This window comes from Scomber scombrus, chromosome 9, assembly GCF_963691925.1.
Source record: "Scomber scombrus chromosome 9, fScoSco1.1, whole genome shotgun sequence".
Taxonomy (NCBI): Eukaryota; Metazoa; Chordata; class Actinopteri; order Scombriformes; family Scombridae; genus Scomber; species Scomber scombrus.
Window position 1 is genome coordinate 32,225,809 of NC_084978.1, and position 23,006 is coordinate 32,248,814.

A 23,006-nucleotide genomic window follows, 5' to 3' on the forward strand; every position below is an offset into this window, starting at 1 on the left:
ACGTGAAAAACAGGTGGTATCATATACATTAATGGTTTAAAGATAGAGCTTCAAGAATAACTTTTAGTGTTTAAGTATTGAGAAAAAAACAATATCTCTCTTGGATGAAAACCTTTCTTGAGAAGACAGCTACTATTTGGTTATTGGTCCCTGACCTCAGGATCATTCCCTGTTATTATTCATTTATATTCATCATTTTATGGACTTTCAATAATGAATCATTCTCTTTTGATCATTATTAACTATTGCCTTGTGTTGGGGTTTATATTGGTTTAATCATATCATTTCTAGATTAGAATTGTCTTTCATATTGCAAAGTATGTTCATTTCAACTGGTCCTCTTTAACATCTTATTGATTTATGCAACCACCCTCTCAAATGCACAGCCGGCTACTTATTAGCACATATTTGATAGTGGATGAAAGAGGCACATTCATTCACACACTCAATCAGAATACGTTAAGTTTTACGTCCATGTCAAACACGAGTTGTAATGTATGTGAGATACACAAATACCTTCAACTTTTCCTCATGGTTTAATAAATATAAATGTTCATTATACAGCATGACCTAAAAGACAACAACAAAACACCCAGTAGCAGTCGCTATAAACAGCACACTGTGGGGCTCATTTTCTCAATGTAAACAACCGCAATAAACAACAACTTCAGTGGACTCGCATGTTGCTTAATCAAGGCAAGACTTTGTTTTTGGTTCTTATTTTTTCAAATGTTTCTGGAGCTCCAAATATTTCAGCCACATGTGGTTGTTGAAGCTGTGATAGAAACATAAAGGACATTCATTTGCTGCTGTAACAGTATACCAGCCTCTTCTCGTCTGGTTAAATACTTTCTAGTAAGTCTTGGATGCTGGCTGCAGGTATTTGTTCCAATTCAGCCACCAAGCTAGGTCCAACGCTACAGTATGTTCCAGTCCATCCCAAAGGTGTGACATGTTGTTGAGTTAAGGGCTCTGTCAGTCAGTCAGGTGATACTAAAGCAAAATATGTTATTTCCTCACAGAGCTGCTTTGTGCCTAAGAGGATTGTCATGTTGAAACAGTAAAAGGAAACTGTTGACATAAAGTCAGGCGCATGCTTTTCTCTACCATTGTTTGCTGTTCCATCAACGTTTCTCTTCAAGGGAACTAGACCGCCCAAACCAGCAAAAACAGAGCTAGACCAAGAGGACACTAAAGTAGAATTACTCACTTTTGATCAGGCTACTGGGACAAACGTTAAAGGTGTCTCTCATAATCTATTTATCTGAGTTCATCCACAGCAAGGTAAAACCTGAGATTAACCATATCACAACTCATTCCTACAGGTTAGATATATTAATGACATTAATTTAATCACTGTTTTATCCCAGGAACATTGCAGATTATTTAGAGATTGTTTATTATATATAGTATTTAGAGGTTGTTTATTATATATAGTATGTAGAGATTATTTATTGTATATAGTTTTTTTTTAAGTTTTTTTATCACTTATTACAAGAATACTGTTGAGTCAATTTTGAATTTCCCCCTAGGGCATCAATAAAGTTTACCCTTACCTTTACTCTTACCATAACTGCTCATACATGCTTTTCTTCTAGCTACATACAGTATGTAGATATTATATTTCCAATGTCTTTACGGAAGCTTTATGATGCTATGATACAGGCTTTATTTTGAAATGTGTAACCGGAAGTGTTTTCATAGTTAGAAAGGAGGAAATCCGGTCGCGAGCTTGACACGTCCAGTGTGAGTATGTCATTCTCTGTGGGAGGACGGTAACGTTAGCTGTCGACTAGCCGTGCGAACAATCCACAAGGACAACACACGTCCCTGTTGAGTGTGAGGTAGTGTAACGTTGCTCACTGTTTCTGTCTGTCTCACTTCTCGCCTCACTGTCTGTCTGTGCAACGTCTGAAACAATCCGGAATGAATGAACAAGGCCAAGTTATCTGTTAACTTACAGCTAGCTAAAAGTTGAACTTTGGACAGCAGACAAACAATAGTTGTATATCCTCGCTCAGAGCTGATAGCCGCAGTGTCGTTCTTTATAATCCACTTTAACTGTGGTGACAACACATAAAGTTACTGTTGCAAGGAGTTCGCGCTGTCATTCTGAAAATCATACACATTGTTTTCAACTAAGCCATGTGATATAATATTAGTGTTAACTACCTAAATGCATTTCTTCCGTATCTACACATAGCTGTGCATAGTCCATAAATAGTCTTTATTGTATTTTAACGTTTCCACAGTCCTATAGACCCCTACGTGTAGGTATTACATTCTGTTTACATTATCATTACGGTACGTGCGTTACGTGCATGGTGATGGTTATGATAACATTACTAGACAGCTCTGTGATAAGTGATAAGTGTTACAAGATTACATGTTACAGGTTACATGTTGTAATATGTTTGAAATGTGATCACTTGTTGCCACAGAACCCTGAAAATCTAAAATTGCATAATGTTTGGAAACTTGTAGTGGGAGAGGATTCAGAATGTCCTTGACTGTCCACAATCCAAATGAACTCGCGTTACTGCAATAAAACAGCTGCCCCTGAAATTGGAGTGCACGCTTATACTGACCTTTATGGTAAATGCATTGAAAGTGACGCAGAGGGAGGTGGAGGGACAATTACACACTTTATTCTGAAGACCGATTTCTCAGAATGACATTTGCACCTGAGCAGAGGCGATAACCTACGCTCTGCCTACTACGCCATATACAGCACAAGGAGAAACAGTGACTACATCCGGTTTTCAAAATAAGGCGTCAGTAAGGATCATATTAAAACGAAAGTGGAGAAATGTGATTCTACTCTCATTTATTACTTCATCCTTTCATAAGTAAATAAAAATTTTACTTTAAAATGAAAAGAAAATTGCATTGTGTTTTACTGTGGTATTGAGGTAACAACCACACACTGGTAATAAAATAGTAAAGTAAGTAAATTATCTTAATCTTTACTTTGTTGTTTATTTATTTAGTTTAATATTTGTTTGTAAAGTAAGATGGGTTTGTGTATACACACACACACACACACACACACACACACACACACACACACACACACACACACACACACACACACATATATATATGTGTATATATATGTATGTATGTATGTATGTATGTATGTATGTGGGATCTGGTGTTAATGGCTTGTCTTGTTTTTCCTTTGTTAGGTTTGAGTTTCATCTCTCAGGTTAGCTCCAACCTTCTCCACGTGTTTCACTGCCAGATGAGAAACTGTGCTGAGCTGATGAGAGTCTAAGAGGATATGCAGCTTATTGTGCACTAAATGTCACAGATTCATTTTAAACATGTGAAGAGTCTTGTAGTAACAAGACCTGGCATGTGCTCCACACTAGAGAAAGAAATCCAGCATGGTCACAATGTTTCTGGTGACATTATAATAACGCATTGTTATATTATGTGGTTACAGTGAACAAGTTCAATAGCTGTATTACTGCATAACATTCTATACAAAAACTTTGTGATGATGTTTAACATGACAGTATGTGTTTACATTTCCTCACATCAAACAGGCAACATATATCTGCATCTGTGCAAATCTGTTAATGCTGACAATAAGATACAAGAAGTGCATAAACCTGAAGCCAAACATGACTTAACAGTTGATAGAATGAATCTGAACAAGTATAAGTCTCTGTGTTCAACTCAATTAGAAATGAAATATTATTAATGGAATAAAATGTGTCTTGCACATTGTGAATGAAGCGTGTGTTGCATTGTGTAGATGCCAGGTGCTGGTCCATGGGTGTCAGCCGGCTAGATGTATTTTACAGAAGACTGCTCCTCACCAAACTCTTCATTGGGGGTTGGGGGAAGCCTGAAGACCTCAAGAGGTACTGGAAATATAGAAATACTGAAGTGAAAGCAGTTAGAAACAACAGATTCCTTTATTAGTCCCACAATAGCACATGTCATCATGTCCAACAGAACATGAGAAGACTGGAGCTAACAGCAGTCTCCTCCAACTTTTGCTGTGGGATCTCTGCAGTGCCTTGGCCTGCTGGGAAATGTAGTCCGTCCAGCATGTCCTGGGCCTGCTCTGTTGTCTCTATCAGACTGTTCAAAGTAAAATAACTGGACATAAGTGAAAAGTAAAATCTTTAACTTTTGCCCTTGCTCACAAACTGGAGTTTTCTCGGGGCCCACAGTGACATAGTGAATGACAGGGCTGTGTTTTTTTTAAAGTGGCTCAAATCAGTGTGAATGCTGCCTTAAGGTCACATTATGTTTATAATGTTCACATTATTATGTGTCTCTCAATTACTTAAACTTATGCTACAACTTGTCATCATCTGTCAAAACAGTTGCAAACAAGTGCAATTTCTTATTTGGGTGTTCCTGTTTGCATCCACACAGTTAGAGTTTATGTTCACAAACTCTCTAGGTCTGTATTAATCCAACAAATCAGTAGTGAGTCAGCACAAATGAAAGATGATGCACTTATGTCCTAAAAATATTCATCCAGATGTTGTAGAATCATTAACAGAATATATGGATCTGTGCTGATGTTCAACTGATATATTTGTGTTTTGCAGGATCTTTGAGTTCCGTAAGATCATTGGAGACAGAGAGAGGTGTAAGTCTCTGGTGCCGGAGGACTATCCAGTTTACATAAACAAGGTACACCTGCTCTGTCTTCATTGCTCACTTGTGTAACTATTATTGGATTCTCACAGATATGTCTGTTTGTTCCTTTATGTGCAGACAGAGGAACACAGTGACTGTCAGATCCATGATGGCTTCTTCATCTCTCCTCTGGAGCAATTGGTTCCTGGGATCCTGCCTCCAGAATCTGTGAAAGCCAGGTACAGAACCTGATGCACTTCTGTTGCTTCATCTACTGCTAATGTGATGATGTCACAGCAGCAGATGTGAGTCTTGATCACTGGAAGCTGTTGAGGAATAGTTTGTAGGTGAACAGCAGTGTAGGAAAATAGCCATTTCTAAACCTGAGCAGGAAGTTACAGTTAGTAGTATACATACCGTAAATAACAGTGTATAGGTCACAATCTATTTCGGGGGGTGTCATGCTGGGAAAAACACTTTTCTATTAAAGACTGGTTTATTTGAATGCACCAGTAGTTATTCATTTACAAACACATAACTTTCCAAAACGTTCCAAAACTTTCTCAATTGACTTTTATTAGAAACACAATTAAAACACACATATTACACCTGAAACAGTGTGTCAGGTTAACGGTTAATGGTCTGGTAATGATTTGCTTAACTGAACTGGACCTGTATATTAACTCAGAGTTTCAATTAAACCTTTTAAAAGAACATAGTAACTTTACATATTTAATACAGTGTGTAGCTGTGTGCTTACTGAGTCCCAAAAACTCTTCATCAGAGCTGTCACTGTGTGTAAATAGACTACTGCACCCGAGTCACGCTTTTGCACATCACGCTTCAACATCAGTTTGGTCTGTAAATACTGAAACATCACAGCAACTAGTGTCTGAAATCTGATCATTTTTCTGTACAACATACAGCATTAACAAGTCTATTTTCATTAGCTGTTGAAACAGCTGGGGCTGTTTATATAACATTATAGTTCATAAGTGTGGATGCTCACATCATTATCTTTACAGTTCTACTTATTGTTCTTAGTGTGGAGCCTTTTACATACCTAGAATCATATCCAGATCCAACCTCTCTCTGTATGTTACTGGTGAATAAGACACACCCCACTTTGAAATGAGAACATATTGAGTTTAAGGTGAGACTTATACACTGGTTTTTACAGTATTAACAGTTAGATTTGAATCAAAAAATAGGATAATACTAATAATGTAGGAAATGCAGCAAAAAGAAAATGTAAACAATATAAATGCAATGAGGGAATAAAAACACTGAATATAGTGTGAGGTGCCATGTAGGAGTCCAAGAGATGACCTCAGTCCACAAAGCTTGGTAGAGCTACTGCTTTCGGTCATCGTCAGTCGACACCCAAATGATTCAGTATTAAATAAATATATAAGAAGATGTGATGGATTTAATAAATGTATGACATACAAATAAAATATGTAAATTGTGAAATACTCCAAGAAATGTTTGAAACACAGCTCAAGATGATGACATGCTCATTTGTTCACTCCAACTGTTTTTGTCTTTTCATTGAACAGTTTTTCCCAACTAAATAATGATGTCTGTTTAATGGCATAATGCTGCTTTTATCACATATCACAGTACTATGCAAAAGCTGGAGGCACTTTAGACACAATACCATCATGGATGCATCCATTTGGAGACCTACTCCTGTTTGATATGATTTTATTTAGGTTGTATGCAAGTTCTATGCTGTGTGCATGGAGTTAATTAATAAATAAAAAGCATCCTCACTTTACTGTTAGTGCCTAAATCTTTTGCACACTACTGTATATTTCTATTTGTATGCATTGTGTATTTTTCTGTTACATTATAGAAACATCTGCAGCCATATCTGCCTTCTATTGAGTTTCACCAAGTCAAATAAGTTACAAGTGATAACTCATAATGTGTTTGTGTGCTTTGGTGTGTTAGTGAGTCCTCACGGTGTGTGTGATTATTTCAGGTTCCAGTTTATAGTTCCTAAGAGATGGCAGAAGAACAGACCAGTATGTATCCACTTGGCTGGGACTGGAGATCATGTAAGTTTCCTAACCTTTGAACCTCCACATTTACCCAGGTAGCCCCCACAAACCAGAAAATGCTTGATGAGAAATGGCCAATATTACTGCTCTTCAGTTCCTGATATTGGCCTTATTTCTCTGGTAAATTTCAGCATGTGTTTTTATATGAATATGAACTTCAGAATGAAGGTATAGTATTTGTCATTTAAAGCAACTCTTACCTTTCTTGCATTTCACACAGCACTTCTAACAGGTCTGCCCAAAAAATGTCTCTTAGATCAAGTCATATCACTCCCTGAGCAAATCTGGCATATCCCAAGATCTTTCAAAACCTAAAAAAGCCCCTGTCATACTTTACTGTAAAGTCTATTCTCAGTGTTAAGTTTCAACATCACTCTTGTGTAAGTTGAATATTGGACCAAGATTGGACTCCAAACTATTTGTGATTTCACAAATTGTGATCATAGGCCCACTCCCAGATCAGCAGATAAATGCCTTCCAGTGTTAAAATCTGCACAGTGAAGCTCCAACATCCAACTGTAGGAACAATAAGAGGAACATTTTTGAATGGATGGGGACTTTGCTTTTTATCATTGTTTAGTGACAAATGATTTGCTGCTACTGTATTATTTCCTGGTACTGCATATAGATGAAAATACATTTTCATTCTGTATAATTAAGATGATTTATTATGTTAGTTAATGCCTGTACTGCCTATTTAATAAACAAGCACACTGAGCCTGTCTGTACAAATAATGAAAATCAGTCTTGTTTTATAGAGGCAAAAATGTTGTGTGATTATATTTATGACCCACTGATGAATATGGTGGAGGGTTGGTACATATTCTGTTAGTTTCCATGTCTTAACATGAAAACATGGTTTGGTGTGTGTGTGTGTGTGTGTGTGTGTGTGTGTGTGTGTGTGTCTGTGTGTGTGTGTGTGTGTCTGTGTGTGTGTCTGTGTGTGTGTGTAGTTTTTCTGGCGTCGGAGGACCCTGATGGCCAGGCCCATGATCAAAGAGACAGGAATGGCTTCACTGCTTCTGGAGAACCCTTATTATATCCTTCTATTGTCTTTTCACATCTGCTTTTTACTTTTGTTGTTAATTTCCTTTGAAAATCTGATAGATAGATCGATTCTGATAGACAGCACATGATACTCCATATTGTCTGCATCCTATTGTGTTTCTACTTATACTAAGGCAGTTTTAGTGTAGAATACAATGACAATGAATCCACAGAGGGTTCTGTTGTTCTCTGAAACATTTGTGTGCTTTGTGCATTGTTCTGTTACATGAATAGAAACAATTTGACTTTTCTATGTAAAATGAGTGTGGTGTTCCTTAAAGTCTGTATTCTCAGTGCTAATCTAATACCTTAAACATCTAGTAGGTGTGCAAGCACATTCATCTATAAATATTAAAGAGAATATTAGTGTGTTCTGACCTGTATCATACTTCTGTCTTTATCTGATCTCATGAACATTGGTTTGCTACCCGTGAACATATTTCCTCTTCCTTGACTAAGCTTTTACATGGCTACCGTAAACCCAAAGACCAACTGTAAGTTAACACCATTTCACACACTAGTGACTTAGTTTGTGTTTTGATTTCAGACAGAAGTAGACCCGAGTGGGCTTTTCAGATTTAACAATGAGAAGAAAAATGAGATGCCTGACAGAGGGTCAGAATACTGCGAACAAGCTAAATGTTTTGACTCTATTCTGGTTTTAAAATCTAAAATGAAGAAATCTGAACAGTCCTCAGTTTGTCATAATTGTGTGCAGCAGAATTACACCTTGCTTAAGCTTTGTCATTTATATTTGAACTTGCTGCATTTGTTTGACACCTCAGCATCGCACATACACAAACAATCACATCAAAACTACTTGGGTATTTGGGATCTTGGGTAGAATGAGATTTCCCATTTTGTATTCACTTCAATTTATCAAGCACACAATCAGCGTGTGATCGCTGCAGGCTTGTTACTAGTGAGAGTTGGGCAGGTAAGGCCTGGTATTGTTTGAAATGTGTCTATACACGTACTGAATACACATATCAAAACTACTTTTTTAGATCCCTCATGCTGAGGAATACAAACGTTTTTTTCTGTAAGTGCTTTTTTTCATTGAACAAAAAAACCAAAGTTCTCAAATGTAATCTAAACACAAGCAGCCGTACAAGAGCAATGTCCAAATATAATGGCTCAATTCTTAAAGTTTGAAAACTCTTTAAAAGAGAGTAAACCAGATTATTAATCTGACCAGACATTCAGCCTTTAACGCGTGCTAGTTTTTGATACTCTCTATCAAAAATGTATTTAGAGGTAATACCCTGTTTTGAGTGGAACATCTGGGAGAAAATATCTGTAAACGAAGCAAGGAATCTCTATCTGTATATATAAATGTACAGACCCTTTCCAAAAAATTAGAATATCATGGAAAAGTTGTTTAAGTTCCACAATTCCATTCAAAAAGTTAAACTTTCATAGATTATAGATTCAGGGCCCACAATTTAAACGATTTCAAGTATTTATTTGTTTATTTTTACATAATTTGGTCTTCCAGCTCATAAAACCCACGAAAACAGGAATTTAAAAAATTAGAATACTGTGAAGAAATCACTATTTACTTCTCAGTTTTTGCAGGAAAAAAAAGAAATTAGGATCACATCAAATCAATCAAAATATGGTACTTTCAAAACGATATGTCAATCTTCAATACTTGGTTGGGAATCCCTTTGCCTTAATCACTGCCTCGATGCGACGTGGCATTGAGGCAATCAGCCTGTGGCATTGCCTGGGAGTTATGGAAGCCCAGATTTCCTTGATGCTTGTTGTCAGCTTTTCTTTGTTGTTGGGTCTGGTGCCCCTCATTTCCTCTTGAGAATACCCCATAGATTCTCAATGGGGTTTAGGTCCGGCGAGTCAAGCACTGTGATGGCATGGGCATCAGACCAGGTTTTGGTGCTTCTGGCTTTACCAACACCTGCACCGGACATTGCACCCCAAATCATGACTGACTGTGGATATTTCACACTGAACCTCAAGCAGCTTGGGTTCTGTTCCTCACCCGTCTTCCTCCAAACCCTTGGACCTTGATTCCCGAATGAAAGGCACACTTTATTTTCATCACTTGGCCCAGTTGAGACGCTTCCTACGTTGCCTCAGGTTCAGAAGTGGCTTGACCCGAGGAACCCGACAGTTGTAGCCCATCTCCCGGATGCGTCTGAATGTGGTGGTTTTTGAAGCTCATTCCACTCTTCCTGGATCTCTACCAGATTCTTGAATCTTCTCTGTTTGATAATCCGCTGAAGCCCACGGTCATTTCTTTTGCTGGTGCATCTTCTCCTGCCACATTTTGCCCTTCCACTAGACTTTCCATTGATATGCTTGGTCACAGCACTCTGTGAACAGCCAGCCTCCTTAGCTATGAACTTTTGTGGCTTACCCATCCTATGGAGGGTATCAATGATGGTCTTCTGGCCAGTTGTCATGTCTGCAGTCTTCCCCATATTGAACCGAACTGAGACAATTGACCCAAACTGAAGCAATTTAATGACACCTGGGGAAACCTGTGCAGGTGTTTTGAGCTTAGTAGATGATTAGTGTGTGACACTCAGTTTAAAACATTCATGCCCTGCAAAATTTGGGCTGATTTCTTCACAGTATTCTAATTTTTTGAATTCCTGTTTTCGTGGGTTTTATGAGCTGGAAGACCAAATTATGTAAAAATAAATAAATAAATACTTGAAATCGTTTAAATTGTGGGCCCTGAATCTATAATCTATGAAAGTTTAACTTTTTGAATGGAATTATGGAAATTAAACAACTTTTCCATGATATTCTAATTTTTTGGAAAGGGTCTGTATGTGTGTTTGTTTTGGCTTTGTCTCGAGAACCGTTCATCTGATCTACTTCATACCCAGCAGGTGGATTTCTGGGGAATCAAGGAAGTGCAATGTCGATGTCTGAAGTTATTTAGGTGAGCGGTTCCCGAGAAATATATAAAAATGATTTGCTTCTTTTTCTGCCCGTGGAGTCAACGAGCAGAAATATGGACAGAACCACTCTGCCATTGCAACCCACTTTGTGGTCGGAGGTGGGATTACAACCATAGTGTTAGTGACTTAGAGAGTTAAGAGACTTAAGCTCTACTGTTGAACTGTGAAACGTTACTGTGAACAAAACTTGGCATGTATGTTCAAGACTAGTGCTGAATGTCTCAGGCATGGTCAGAAATATATAGAAATACCTCATAATACATACAAATACAATACCTCAATAAATGATAGTGTCTGCCGATAGCATGCATTTGAGGCGTTTAGGGAGCATCGGTATATTGTAGCTTATATCGATAGTCTGCATGAAAGGTGTTTAGGGGACGGGCCCTGTTCTCTCTAGGTATTGAGGAAGCAGCCTGTTCTGAACTAATGAGTTCAATATTAGACCCAAGCACCCAATGCCACAAAACACTTATCCAACACTATTTTGATGATGACATCATTGACATTTGTAGCTTGTGCCTTCACAAAGGACAGCAGTCTGTGAATCTATGTAGCATCTCCACTGGATGGAACTCCACTGGAGATGCTACAAAAATGTATCAAAACAGTAAAAAAAAAAAAAAAACATCAAAGCACTCCTGAAGCATAGCTAACCTCTCCAATGTTGATCTACAGGTGTTCAGCGTGTTCCTAACTGATTCTCTTCTCCACAACAACACTAATTACACTACTTCTGTGTTTTGCTGTCATCTCCAGCGTGCTATTGGAAGTATTTTATTTAGCTACTTATTTATTTGCCAAACAGTTGTTTGAAACGCAGTGAAAGTGAATCAGCAGAGAAGTGGACTTTGGATGGTTTCATGCATTTTTTTCACATTACTCGGGTTCGGTTTTAAGAATCCATTCTAACTGATGTGAATTCAGGCTAACTATAGCTGACATCCTCTGTGAAGGGGCAAGCTACCACCTGACAAGACTACAGGGGGTGATGATCTGGGATTAATTCAATGTTAAGTAAACAGGGCCATTATTTGTGGGTATTTTAGGAGGTCCAGTCTAAAGAATGTGTCAGACCTGTTAGTGATGGGTGGTGCTTTGATCCTGGAGTCCACAGTGCTTCTCCGTTGGCTGGAAAGAGAGGGATACTGGCCTCTAGGAATGACTGGCATCTCCATGGGAGGATATGTGAGTCACCAAAACAGCACACATTCATTGTCATTTCATGTATTAATGCAGTTTTCACCTTAATTTCCTCTTATCAAATGCATATATTCTCCCAGTATTGCACTAAATAACTTGCCAACATGCTTGTTATCCTGGAGACCCAAAGTCATCTTGCTTTAAACTTGATAATACATGTTTTACATGCAAGTCCATATACAAATACAATTCCAAAATGATACCTAATCCTACTGTGTGTGTGTGTGTGTGTGTGTGTGTGTGTGTGTGTGTGTGTGTGTGTGTGTGTGTGTGTGTGTGTGTGTGTGTGTGTGTGTGTGTGTGTGTGTGTCCAGATGGCGTCCTTGGCAGTGACTAACTGGCCGAAGCCCATCCCTCTGATTCCCTGTCTGTCCTGGTCCACTGCCTCCAGTGTATTCACCACGGTAACACACTTTTTCGACCTCACATGAATAATTCAAGAGACATTCACTTATTACTGCAGCATTAGGGTTGACATGATAAACACTTTGGTAGAGATTCTGTAAAGTGTTTTTCTCCTTACTGTGTAAGTGTAAGTAATGTCTTTGTTCTGTGCTGAAGCTAACGTGAAGCTTCGACAGTTTGAGTTAGACAAATCCAGAGGGTATCTTCCAAAGCTACCCTTTTCAGTATTGGGCTCCCCGTTTTGGAAACAGAGTGGGGTTATCATACTAACAACACTGTAACTGTGTCAGGACTGCTGAATCATCATGTTAGCTTCAGCTGAACACATATAGTACCCCAGTATGACCCACACTGTGTGTTTGTGTTTTTAGGGCGTGCTGAGTAAAGCAGTGAACTGGACAGAGCTGGAGAAGCAGTATGCTATTAATTCAGTGTATGAAGATATCATTAAGCTGTTGGAGTACTGTGGGGTATGTTATATTTCAACTGCTCATGAAGATCACTTACTCATTCTCTTTGGCCCTGTTTACACCTGACATTAACATGTGTTTTAGCTTAAGCCCAGATTCAGAGTGTAGGCGTAGCTGTAGCCATCCCCATTTCAGTGTGTCCTCGGTTCATTAAAGTTAATTGTAACATTTTTGTTTACTAAAAAAGTCCTGTTTAGTGTTTGGTTGTATTAAAAGACCCTCTAAGGAGTCGGATGTACATTTTTTCTGGTAAGTACATTTTGTTTTAGCAGTTTTAAGCCTGTTGTTCACTAGCGAAAATTAGCACTAGCATTGTCACAGTTAATAGAGTGTAGACTGTAAATGCACCATGACAACCAAACTAGCAGCTAGTATTAGACTCAGCTCTGCCCTTTTATCACAATATGGTCACTTCTCATCACTTCTGGCTCCAAAATTCCAAAATGGCGATGGTCAAAATGGCAAACTCGAGGCTTCAGAATGGTAGTCCACCAACTAGTGGGTGACTACATCCTTTTTTATTTTTTTATTTTTTTATTTTTTGACAATGTATGGTCTCTTGATAGTGTAGAAGTACCTCAGTATTTGAGGGTATACCTTTCCTCAAGTGTCTGAGGTGAAATAGTCTCTGCCTTGTGTTTCTCACCACTGAGTCAGTATGCAGTGCCCAGGTCAGATCCTAGCTAATGTGGACATCAAGGGACTTGAAACTATCCACTCTCTTCACCGAGGACCTGACAATATTAAAGGGAAGCATAGTTCCTTCCCTGCTTCTTCCCAAAGTCCACTTTCAGCTCTTTAGTCTTGCTGACGTTCAGAAGTAGGTTGTTGTTCTGACACCAGCCGGTCCTCGGCTTCCTTATCTGTGATCAGGCCATCTACAGCTATGTTGTCTGCAAATCTGATGATGGTGTTGGAGTTTAAAATGGGAATACAGCAGAAGGCTCAAACGCAGCCCTGAAGTACTCTGGTGTTGAGTATGAGGGTAGTCAGGGTGCAGGTGGTTGAGTGGTTAGAGCGCATACCACCTACGCAGTGGACTCCGGTTCGAATCCCGGCCAGAGGACCTTTGCTGCATGTCACACCCCCCTCTCTCTCCCATGATTTCTTGTCTATTCACTGTCCATAAAGGTGTCTGTGCCTGAAAAAATATCTTTAAAAAAATAAGAGGGTAGTCAAGGGTCCAAATGCACAGTGAGGTTTTTAATAGCAGGTCCTTGAGCTTTATGGCCAGTCTGGAGGGAACTACTGTATGGTGTAAAATACTGAACCGTAGTGTGAACAGTGAACAGTGAATAGTAATCTTACACAGCTCCCTATTTATTGTCCAGGTGAGATAGAGTGGTGTGGAGGATGTGTGCTATGGCAACTTCTATTGATCAGTTGGGACAGTAGGCAAACTGTAGTGAACCCAGTGAGCTGGTATAGGTAGGAGAAGCTGTAATCCCCTACCAGCTGTTCAAAGCATCTCTTCATTACAAATGTTAGTACCACTCAGCAGCTGTTCATTCAGACAGGCTGCTCTTGCTTTGTTTGGATCAGGAATGATGGTGGACTTCTTGAAGCATGTGGGTATGACAGACTGAGCAATGGACAGGATGAATATCATTGTGAAAACCGGTGCTAGTTGGTCAGCACATAGTTTGAGGCCCTGCCCCGCTGATACCATCTGGTCCTGCTGCTTTCTTGGTGTTCACACACTTAAAAGCCTTTCTAAGATCATGCTCAGAAAGGGTGATAAGTGTGGAAGGTGCATCCACCCATCCATTAACATCTGCTTTATCTGCCGCTTAAAAGCATGCATAAAAGTACAGTAAAAGGATTCTGCACCCTTTAACAAACAGATACATTAACACATATGAGCATCAAAAAGTAAAATGTGTCTGTTTTTTGGTCTATGTGTCCACATTTATCAGGCTGATTCCTTTAAGATGGGTCAAGGACTTTTGAAGAACTCTCCAGGTAGTGTGGACTCTTTAGAGCAACTGCTGGGCCTGTCTACAGATGACAAGACATCACAAGCCCAGTACTGTAAAGCTGAAGGGAAGGCTGAGGCTGGTCGAGGCCTGTTGATCAGAGGCTCTGGAGACAAAGTAGACCAGTTATTATCATCAGTGAACAGCTGTGGAGTGAACTTCGACACTCTACCAAGGTAATCACTTTAAGGACAAGGCTTCAAGTATTATTTTTATATTTGTAATATCCACTTCTTCTCCCCTTGATATGTGGAACATGCATGTGTAAGTTACACATTTTCAGTTTTCTGGACATTTATTCTACATACCTGTTACTTAAATATACATTGGTAAGTTGAATATATTTAAACACCTAATCATTATTTATTGTTTGATTTTGTATACAATTCTATCATTAGGGCTCCTAGCACATTGTGCTGATAGATATAATTGTTATAAATACTTGCTAGAACCATTTTTTCACTTAAGACACTACCAAACTGCTCTGTGTGCGTGTGTGTGTGTGTGTCTGTGTCTGTGTCTGTGTGTGTGTGTGTGTGTGTGTGTATGTATGTGTGTGTGTGTGTGTGTGTGTGTAATATAAAATAAAACATAGATAAATACAGTTAAGAAGAGGTAAGATATGGTGAAGTTAAAAACATTTACAGTCAAATAAAACAGGATCTGAGATAAGGCTTTTGAACAGCTGTATTGATGGTAAAAAAAATCTCATTTTAAGACATTTTGTAGATTGTTCCATGTGTAAGCTGCATCATAGGAGAAAGACGTTTTTCCTATTTTGTCTCTGACTCGTACGGATCATTGGTTATGAACCTTACAAAGCATCCAGTGAAGTTGATGTTTTACTTGTGACCTGCCATGGGACTGCAGATGTAAATTAGCTTTAAGCTAACTCTGGTACAATACATCAAATGGCAACATTTATATTTAATATTGTGCATGGTCCCTTTACAAATAAATGTATTAATTAATTAAATGAAAAGAGTTGACACATTTAAAGAAAACCTTCTACAAATAGCAGCCCTAAACAAACATGACAGATTTGAGTTATGGCTGTTACTCACTGATGCCCAGTATGATCACATTGTTTACCACTTGATGTTCACACAATGACCTGACGGTATTTAGTTTTTTTTTCCCACTCTAGGAAACGTGTATGTGATCAGCCAATCAACTTTAAGCATCAGTTACTGTATACAAGTTTTACAGTTTTTACAGTTTTTTATCAGCACAAACCTGTTTTTGGACAATATGTGGAACTATGGACATGGATATACAGTAGTATATGTGTATATACATCACAGACCTCTATATCAGACATCAGACATGGGATTTGTCTGTAGAAACTCTTTGTAACAGATAAATGACTCAACAACAATATTTATTTTTGTACAATATTATATTTTCATTTTCATTTTTTTTGATGGTGGTGATTTACAGGTATCATAATTCTTAATGATATCTTACTGTAACTTGTTGTTCCAGTGACACTGTTTCATTACTTATGTTTCATCTGAATTATCCTTTTTTCTTTCTGTGGAAGCTTTCATGCTAAGAACACACTGCATGAGAAGAAGAGGGATTCATCCAAATACTGTCGGCAATCATTACACATGGAGTCTATAAGCTTCATGAAGGGAGTGATGGATGAATGCACACACATGGCCAACTTCTCTGGTTAGTATTATGGTGCAAACAAAACAAAACCAATGTTTCAGTCACACTGAGAGCTTCATCAGTCAAACAACATTACAATATCTAGAGTACATACACACAGTATTACTCCAGCAGTTTCTACCTTCTGTATCACTGGAAAAGAAAAGAACAAGTAAATGATCAGTGCTTCTGACAGAGACACACACACACACACACACACACACACACACACACACACACACACACACACACACACACACACACACACACACACACACACACACACACACACACACACAACACAGTGTACTATATCCCACTGTTGATAAATGGTATTGGTCCTTCCTTCTGTCCTAGTTCCTGTAGACACCAGTCTCATCATTGTGGTCCAGGCCAAAGAAGATGCCTACGTCCCTCGTGCAGGGGTCCGCAGTTTGCAAGAGATCTGGCCAGGGTGTGAAGTCAGATATCTGAATGGAGGACACATAAGTGCCTATCTGTTTAAGCAGAATGTCTTCAGGTAACTGACTCAAATAATATCAACAGATGTGAATGGTCTGAAATCACTTGCTTGTTAGCAGTTAACTTAATAGTGAGTGATCCTTTGAGATTTAGGACACTCACTAATCATTATTTTGCATCACCCCTGTCAGTTGTGGAGTTGTGTTATGTTTTTTTCATCCATATAATGTTTATTGCATGATGGGTTTGTTAGCAGAAAGTCATGTACATGCTATAGATGCTACTGTTTTTGTTCCATTGAGGCATTTTGGAGGGCACTATTCTAAGGATAAACAAACACACATGGAATTCACATGGAGTTAAAATAGTGCAGGGTAAATAGAACACACTGAAACTGTACTGTACAAACTACAAACATTTGTGTACATGATTGTTTTCTTTGTAATTCTTCCTTTGCTATGCTGTTGTTGTAGAACTGGTATCTGACATGTGATTTATTTCCAGACGGGCCATATATGATGCATTCAACAGATTCTGCATGAAGTATCCCAACCTGCACTAGCCCTGGCTCCCTGTGACAGCACCAGTACTGCATGCTGAACAGAATGGAAGTGGACACCTGTGTGTGGGTAGGCTGAAACACACTGCATCATCTGGACAGTGTCCTCAGCATGAAGTATGGCAGTTCAATCATTTCTACTGAGACCTGATGAGTCTGAATTTTACAGGCTATTCTTAGATAAAGATCACTTGAGCACAGTCCCTTTGTAATTCTTTACATTGCCTTCTTCTGTAAAGGCGACAGTGTGTGCTCTCATGCACCCAAACAAAAATAAGTGATTGAAGCTGTAACCGAATGAAAAATGTGACCCCACATTCTGTGCCCTAAGATATTATTGTCAGATAGCAGATGTCAGTTGTTGTGGAATCTTCCCACCAGTATCTGGTTGTCAAAGGAACCTCAGGCCTCTAGTTTCACTGTGGTAAACTGGTGCTAACTGTGCTGGCTGTGTTATGAATATTCCACCCACTCCCCCTTTTACCTCGAGTGACCCTGGATAGAATATACATAGTCCCTGTAATATAATACTGATATTATGTCAGAAAATAGATAGATAGATTGACTGTATTAATCCCAGAGGGGATATTTAAAATGTCCCTTATGTGTGGCCATGACAAACCTAGCTTACTATAAATTTAACAAAGGTACAATCTCTAAATACAAAACTGATATCAGAGAAATGTAATAGCAACATTTTAAAATATGAATCCATTCCCATGTGGGGTTGAAATTGACCCACTTCTACACTGATAAAACAAACCCAGCATCATACTGCTGCTACTTCACATTCAAAGTTTGACAGACTGCTTACCTCCAACGTCTCAGCAAAGCAACCAACTTTACTGTATCCTGTTGTCATGTGGAAACTACTCCCACCATGTCAGTATAAAATCAGATCACGGTCCCTCTGCACAGCTGTAAACTAGAGGCTTCAGTGTCCTGAAGCTGTTTGAACCACTATAACAGGACAGTAAAGAATGGTAACAGTTTGTTGTATTTGGTCCAGATGTCATATCATGTGCTACATTTCTATGACATGCTGCACATTCATAGCTGATACTGTTGCTGATCTTTAGTCACACATCAGTTAAGTGAGCAGTATATGGAACTTGTGATGAAAGTTTCACTGGACACACAACATAACAGCAAATGCACATTTCAGCTTAAAAAGAGATCAGTCAGAACATTCACTACACTTCCTCCTGTTGTTCACTGTAGTTGTTGGTATAGGTATATAATGTAGCACCCAAAAAGCAAATCAGATTGAAAGAATAAAGCTAACCTCCCCCAATGGAGTGTAAGTAAACACATGATGTGGACTAGAGGAGGGCAGAATAACTATCAGGGGGATTATATCAGATATAGATTGTCTGACCCAAAACACAATACATTCCAATAAAGTTCATTCAAACAAGTGTAGAAAATCTCCTGAAAACAGAAAGAGGCAGAGACATTTGAACTACATAGCTCTATTTTTACACTGAATTGACTTTTGCTTTTGTTCTAAAACGTGTGACATGTAATTAGTTTTTAATACTCCCAAAAATCTTTAAAGACAGAAATCAACTTTTAGACGTATACAATCTGAAGGATTCATTCATTCATTGCATTATACAATAGTTAGTTGTATTTTGCTCTTGTTTGACTAGTTTAGTGTTTCATTACCATCATTTAACACATTTGACATGTTTGAATAAGCTGAAAATGAATTATTTACATTTGCATTTAACTGAATCATTATTAAACTCAAAGTAAAAATATCATTAAAATAATACCATTAAATTACTTATGTAATTAATAATTCCATTGCCTTATATTGTTTTTAATTTCTGAATTAATAATTGAATAGTCAAGTTGTAAAATGTATTTAAAGCTGCCTTCAAACATGTTGTAATGTCTCTGCCTCTCATATTCCATCTAATGTGCTTCCTGCTGTAATGTTCAGTGTCCATGTCATCATTTGTCATTTAAAGATGGCTCTTTTGAATTGAACCATGTATAAGCAGTGTGTCAGATTACTACTGCAGCTCAGCTTGATCCTGGGACTGATCAGGTATATGGTTGGCGTACTGCTCTATAAAATAACAAAGTCACCCAATGAAAACTGTACAGCTATAAACAAATGAATTGTGACATGGAATAGGATATAACACATATTGATAAATGAAATGAAAATCATTTTAAAATTACTTTTATTTTAATATTTAATTCTTAATTGCTCATTGAAATTCAGAATAAGAAATTAGAAATATTAATTAGCAAATTGATTATTGTTTTACTTTTAAGTTTATTGAAGCATCTTTATTGATAAATCTAATCATACAGGTCCTGTAATGTTTCAGTTCAGGTTGTATCAGCTGTTCTCACTGTTAATCACTGACTGTAGGTCAGGATTTATTTTAATAAGAAGTTAAGAAACAGCAACAGTGTCTATGCCCAAACGAAGACAACATGTTGATAATGTTTGTCCTCTAAAACAAACCAGAGACCAGATACATAATCCTCATCAATATGTTGCATACACTGCCATGTTCTTTAAGGAAATGAACTGGGCAAGAACAGACACACCTTTCCACCAACAAACAGTATTGTAGATCATATGATCACACAGTGGCAGCTGCTGTGGAAACCTACACAGTGTTTTATATTTTACACTACTCACCAGTGAATTTCCTTTCTATAAGAAGGATTCAGTTGTGAGTCAGGGCAGGGCTCATGTCTACTGTCATTAAAGGACCACACCACTGTGTAGTCAGGTTTGGACAATGTTTAGCTGTGATGTGAACTGTCAGTGATTAGTAGTAAATGGGCTAAAACATGTAGAACCAGTGGAATGGTCCTTTTAAGAACTTGCTGAAGCTACTTTCTGCTATAAAGTACAGTATACTGCTCCCTTTATATGGAATCTATTTGCCAATCATTGTGTGTCCTTGTGTTGGATTTCTTTTTATTGTTGTTGTTCCATTTATCTTATGATATTTGTGTGCCACAGTTACACCTTCTTTGTCCCAACAAAACAGTTGGTTCTCCACCACAGTTCCATGAAATAAGAAGTCACCTTTCAGCAGCTTGATTGGTAACATCTGTACATGTGTAGAAGTTTTCTAATGAGATTATTGGTAAATGGCTGAAATTGAGCAGCACTTTTATACTGTTAGACTTTACAGTGCCTCTCCTTCATGACCATCAGGAGCAATGTGGGCTTCAGTGTCTTGCTCATGGACACTTCAGCATGTGGACTGGAGGTGTTGGAGATTGAACCATGAGTAATGGATGAGCTTCTCTAGCCCCTGGACCACTGCCTCCCCCACAGTATCCCTGCTCCATTTAAAAATATGTTGTTATTAGAACCTAAACACAGGCTTTTTTACATGAGGTGCTCTGATTTGTATGGGTCTAAAAGGATTTTAAAACCTCAACTCCAGAACACACTGCTGTGCTGTAAACTATAAGCTAACTCTGGTAAAAGTCTGTGCTTTCCATCTTGTAATCTTGTGCAAAGTCATTATACCTGTTTTCCACTGCAGCTCTGTGAGGTTGTACTGAGGCACAGTGATGCTGACATCGGCATGCTAACATGCTCATAGTGACCAATGCTAACAGGTTCATGTGTATATAATGAGTACCAGAGTTCACCCATCTAAAAGCTGCTGTTTTTGTTAGATATCTTACAAAAAAACACAAATGTACACCTGCAGGTGAAGGAAGAGGAACCCTGCAGTCATTAGGATTCACACAGTGTGGAACATGAGTGTATGTTTAAAAAAAAAAGAAATTGCCAATCCATCGAATGACCGACCAACATTTCCATAGATTGATGCTGCTAACATTGCAGATTGCAGACACATGAGCCTCCAGGTAGCACTGGGGGCCTCTTCATTACCACCAACACACACTGGAGTTTGTTTCTGTTCATATTAACTCAATCTCACACACATCCTGCTGCCACCAACACTCATAACGCCTAATGTTATTCTGAACAGTGACTACTACGAACACAGCTATGAAACATTCATCCATTATGAATGCTTTCAGAACAGTCTTGATTTCCTTCTTTTTTTCTCTCCATCACAGACTATGTATTTCTGTCTCATGCAGCTTAGTTTCAGTTGTAATTCAGCAGCAGCTTTAAAGGATGAGTCTGGCCATTTTCTTTATTTGTCTTACTATCAACAAATGTAATGCACAGCCAAACAAAGAGTTGATTTACATACACATCTACATGGTGTGTGTATCCAAAGCCTGGTCTATCTGTATATCTGTGTGGTAAACATCTGTTGTCCAATGTGCACAGTTTGAAAAGATTTTCAAAATACACACCTGTCTTCTCTGTTGTAAAAATATTGCCTATGATGACTGATTAAGGGTTGACACTTATCTATACACTTTTAATGTGATTTAAAAATAGTCTTTTCAAAGCACAAGTTAATTCAACTAAAATAGTATTTATTTGTATACTTAACAATACTATTGACCACAGACTGCCTTTTTTCATAGTTAAAACATGTGAAGAAGTGTTTGGGGCTGCAGGTACAGTATATGATAAAGCTTTGGGGAGGGAGCATGATGCTTGTGGTGGTGGTGGGGCAGGTGAGTGTACAGGTGTGGTCATCACTCTCACTTTAAAGACATATGATATGAGATAAACCTGTCTCTTGTATTCCTTTAAATGAACAAAAAACCCTAAATTAGAGTTTTATTACCTACTACTACCTACATGACCTACCCATTGTTTGTCCAATGGCTGTGAAGTTGGTTTCGAGAACAAATGTTCACGTTCATTACTGCATCATCACTCTGAAACATCAGTATGCAGGAGCAGTTTCAGAGGGTCAAAAAAAGCAAATCATTTCTAACAGCATCTCCCAAATGGTCCTTGGCTAATTGACTCTTGATAACAGTGCAGAAATGCACATGTTCATTCTGTCAGTTGACATTGTGCCTCAGTACTTACATGTTCCACTCACAGTGCTGTGGTGAAAGATTGTTCTGCTTTTGTGTGTTTGTGTTGTAGGTTCAAACATCCAGATGATATGTTTTAAATGCAGTTATTGAACGGAACAAAGGGAAATACACATGTTGTTTTGATAGAGAACAAAGTCATCATAGATTTAAAGTGCTCAGGAAACAAGTGAAGAGCTTGAAAACACTCTTGTATACAACAGAAACAAGTCATGAAGAAGTAGTGTTGCCTAAGCACTCTACCCAACTCTGACTGGCAACTCTGTACTGGTCTTTTGAATTCCCAATGAATACATTTTCCTGTTTAGTACAATCTCACTGTGTTACTTTTCAATTTTGAATTAAAAATGAATCAAATAATCCTGTTTCTTTTTTTTTCTTTATTAAATTAAGTCATGTATTATAAATTGTATTAATTGTTACCTATTGAAGAGGCATCACACACTAAAACGTGTTTTTTGAGCTGTAAACTAAATCATTTGATGTACTGTGATGTAACACTTCAACGCTGGTGTTAATATTGACACCAAATTTATGAAAATCGGCATTTCATGGGTTGAAAATGGCTCAATCTGTCATCTGTTTCAAATCAGCTGGGCAAGGCAGAGCCACTGCTGACATAGTCAACCATTCATTATGTATGTTTTGTATAGAAGTGG

At 38.2% G+C, this 23,006-nt stretch overlaps 1 protein-coding gene across 1 annotated transcript; it reads left to right on the forward strand.

Moving 5' to 3' along the window:
- The first annotated feature begins 1,754 nt into the window (after nucleotides 1-1,754).
- On the forward strand, nucleotides 1,755-22,712 carry abhd18 (abhydrolase domain containing 18). Its single transcript, XM_062425064.1, has 14 exons — nucleotides 1,755-1,844; nucleotides 3,764-3,872; nucleotides 4,575-4,659; nucleotides 4,744-4,844; nucleotides 6,593-6,668; nucleotides 7,625-7,709; nucleotides 8,185-8,212; nucleotides 11,701-11,839; nucleotides 12,169-12,258; nucleotides 12,631-12,729; nucleotides 14,646-14,881; nucleotides 16,249-16,382; nucleotides 16,719-16,881; nucleotides 17,328-22,712. The coding sequence occupies exons 2-14, from the start codon at nucleotides 3,781-3,783 to the stop codon at nucleotides 17,383-17,385; spliced, it is 1,386 nt and encodes a 461-aa protein (XP_062281048.1). The 5' UTR covers nucleotides 1,755-1,844; nucleotides 3,764-3,780; the 3' UTR covers nucleotides 17,386-22,712.
- Nucleotides 22,713-23,006: the final 294 nt, after the last annotated feature.

Coding starts and splice junctions, on each gene's coding strand:
- abhd18 (XM_062425064.1), top strand. CDS start 3,781: ATGGGTGTCAGCCGGCTAGATGTATTTTACAGAAGACTGCTCCTCACC. Junction 4,660..4,743: donor ATCCAGTTTACATAAACAAG/GTACACCTGCTC, acceptor CTTTATGTGCAG/ACAGAGGAACACAGTGACTG. Junction 8,213..11,700: donor CGTAAACCCAAAGACCAACT/GTAAGTTAACAC, acceptor TGGGTATTTTAG/GAGGTCCAGTCTAAAGAATG.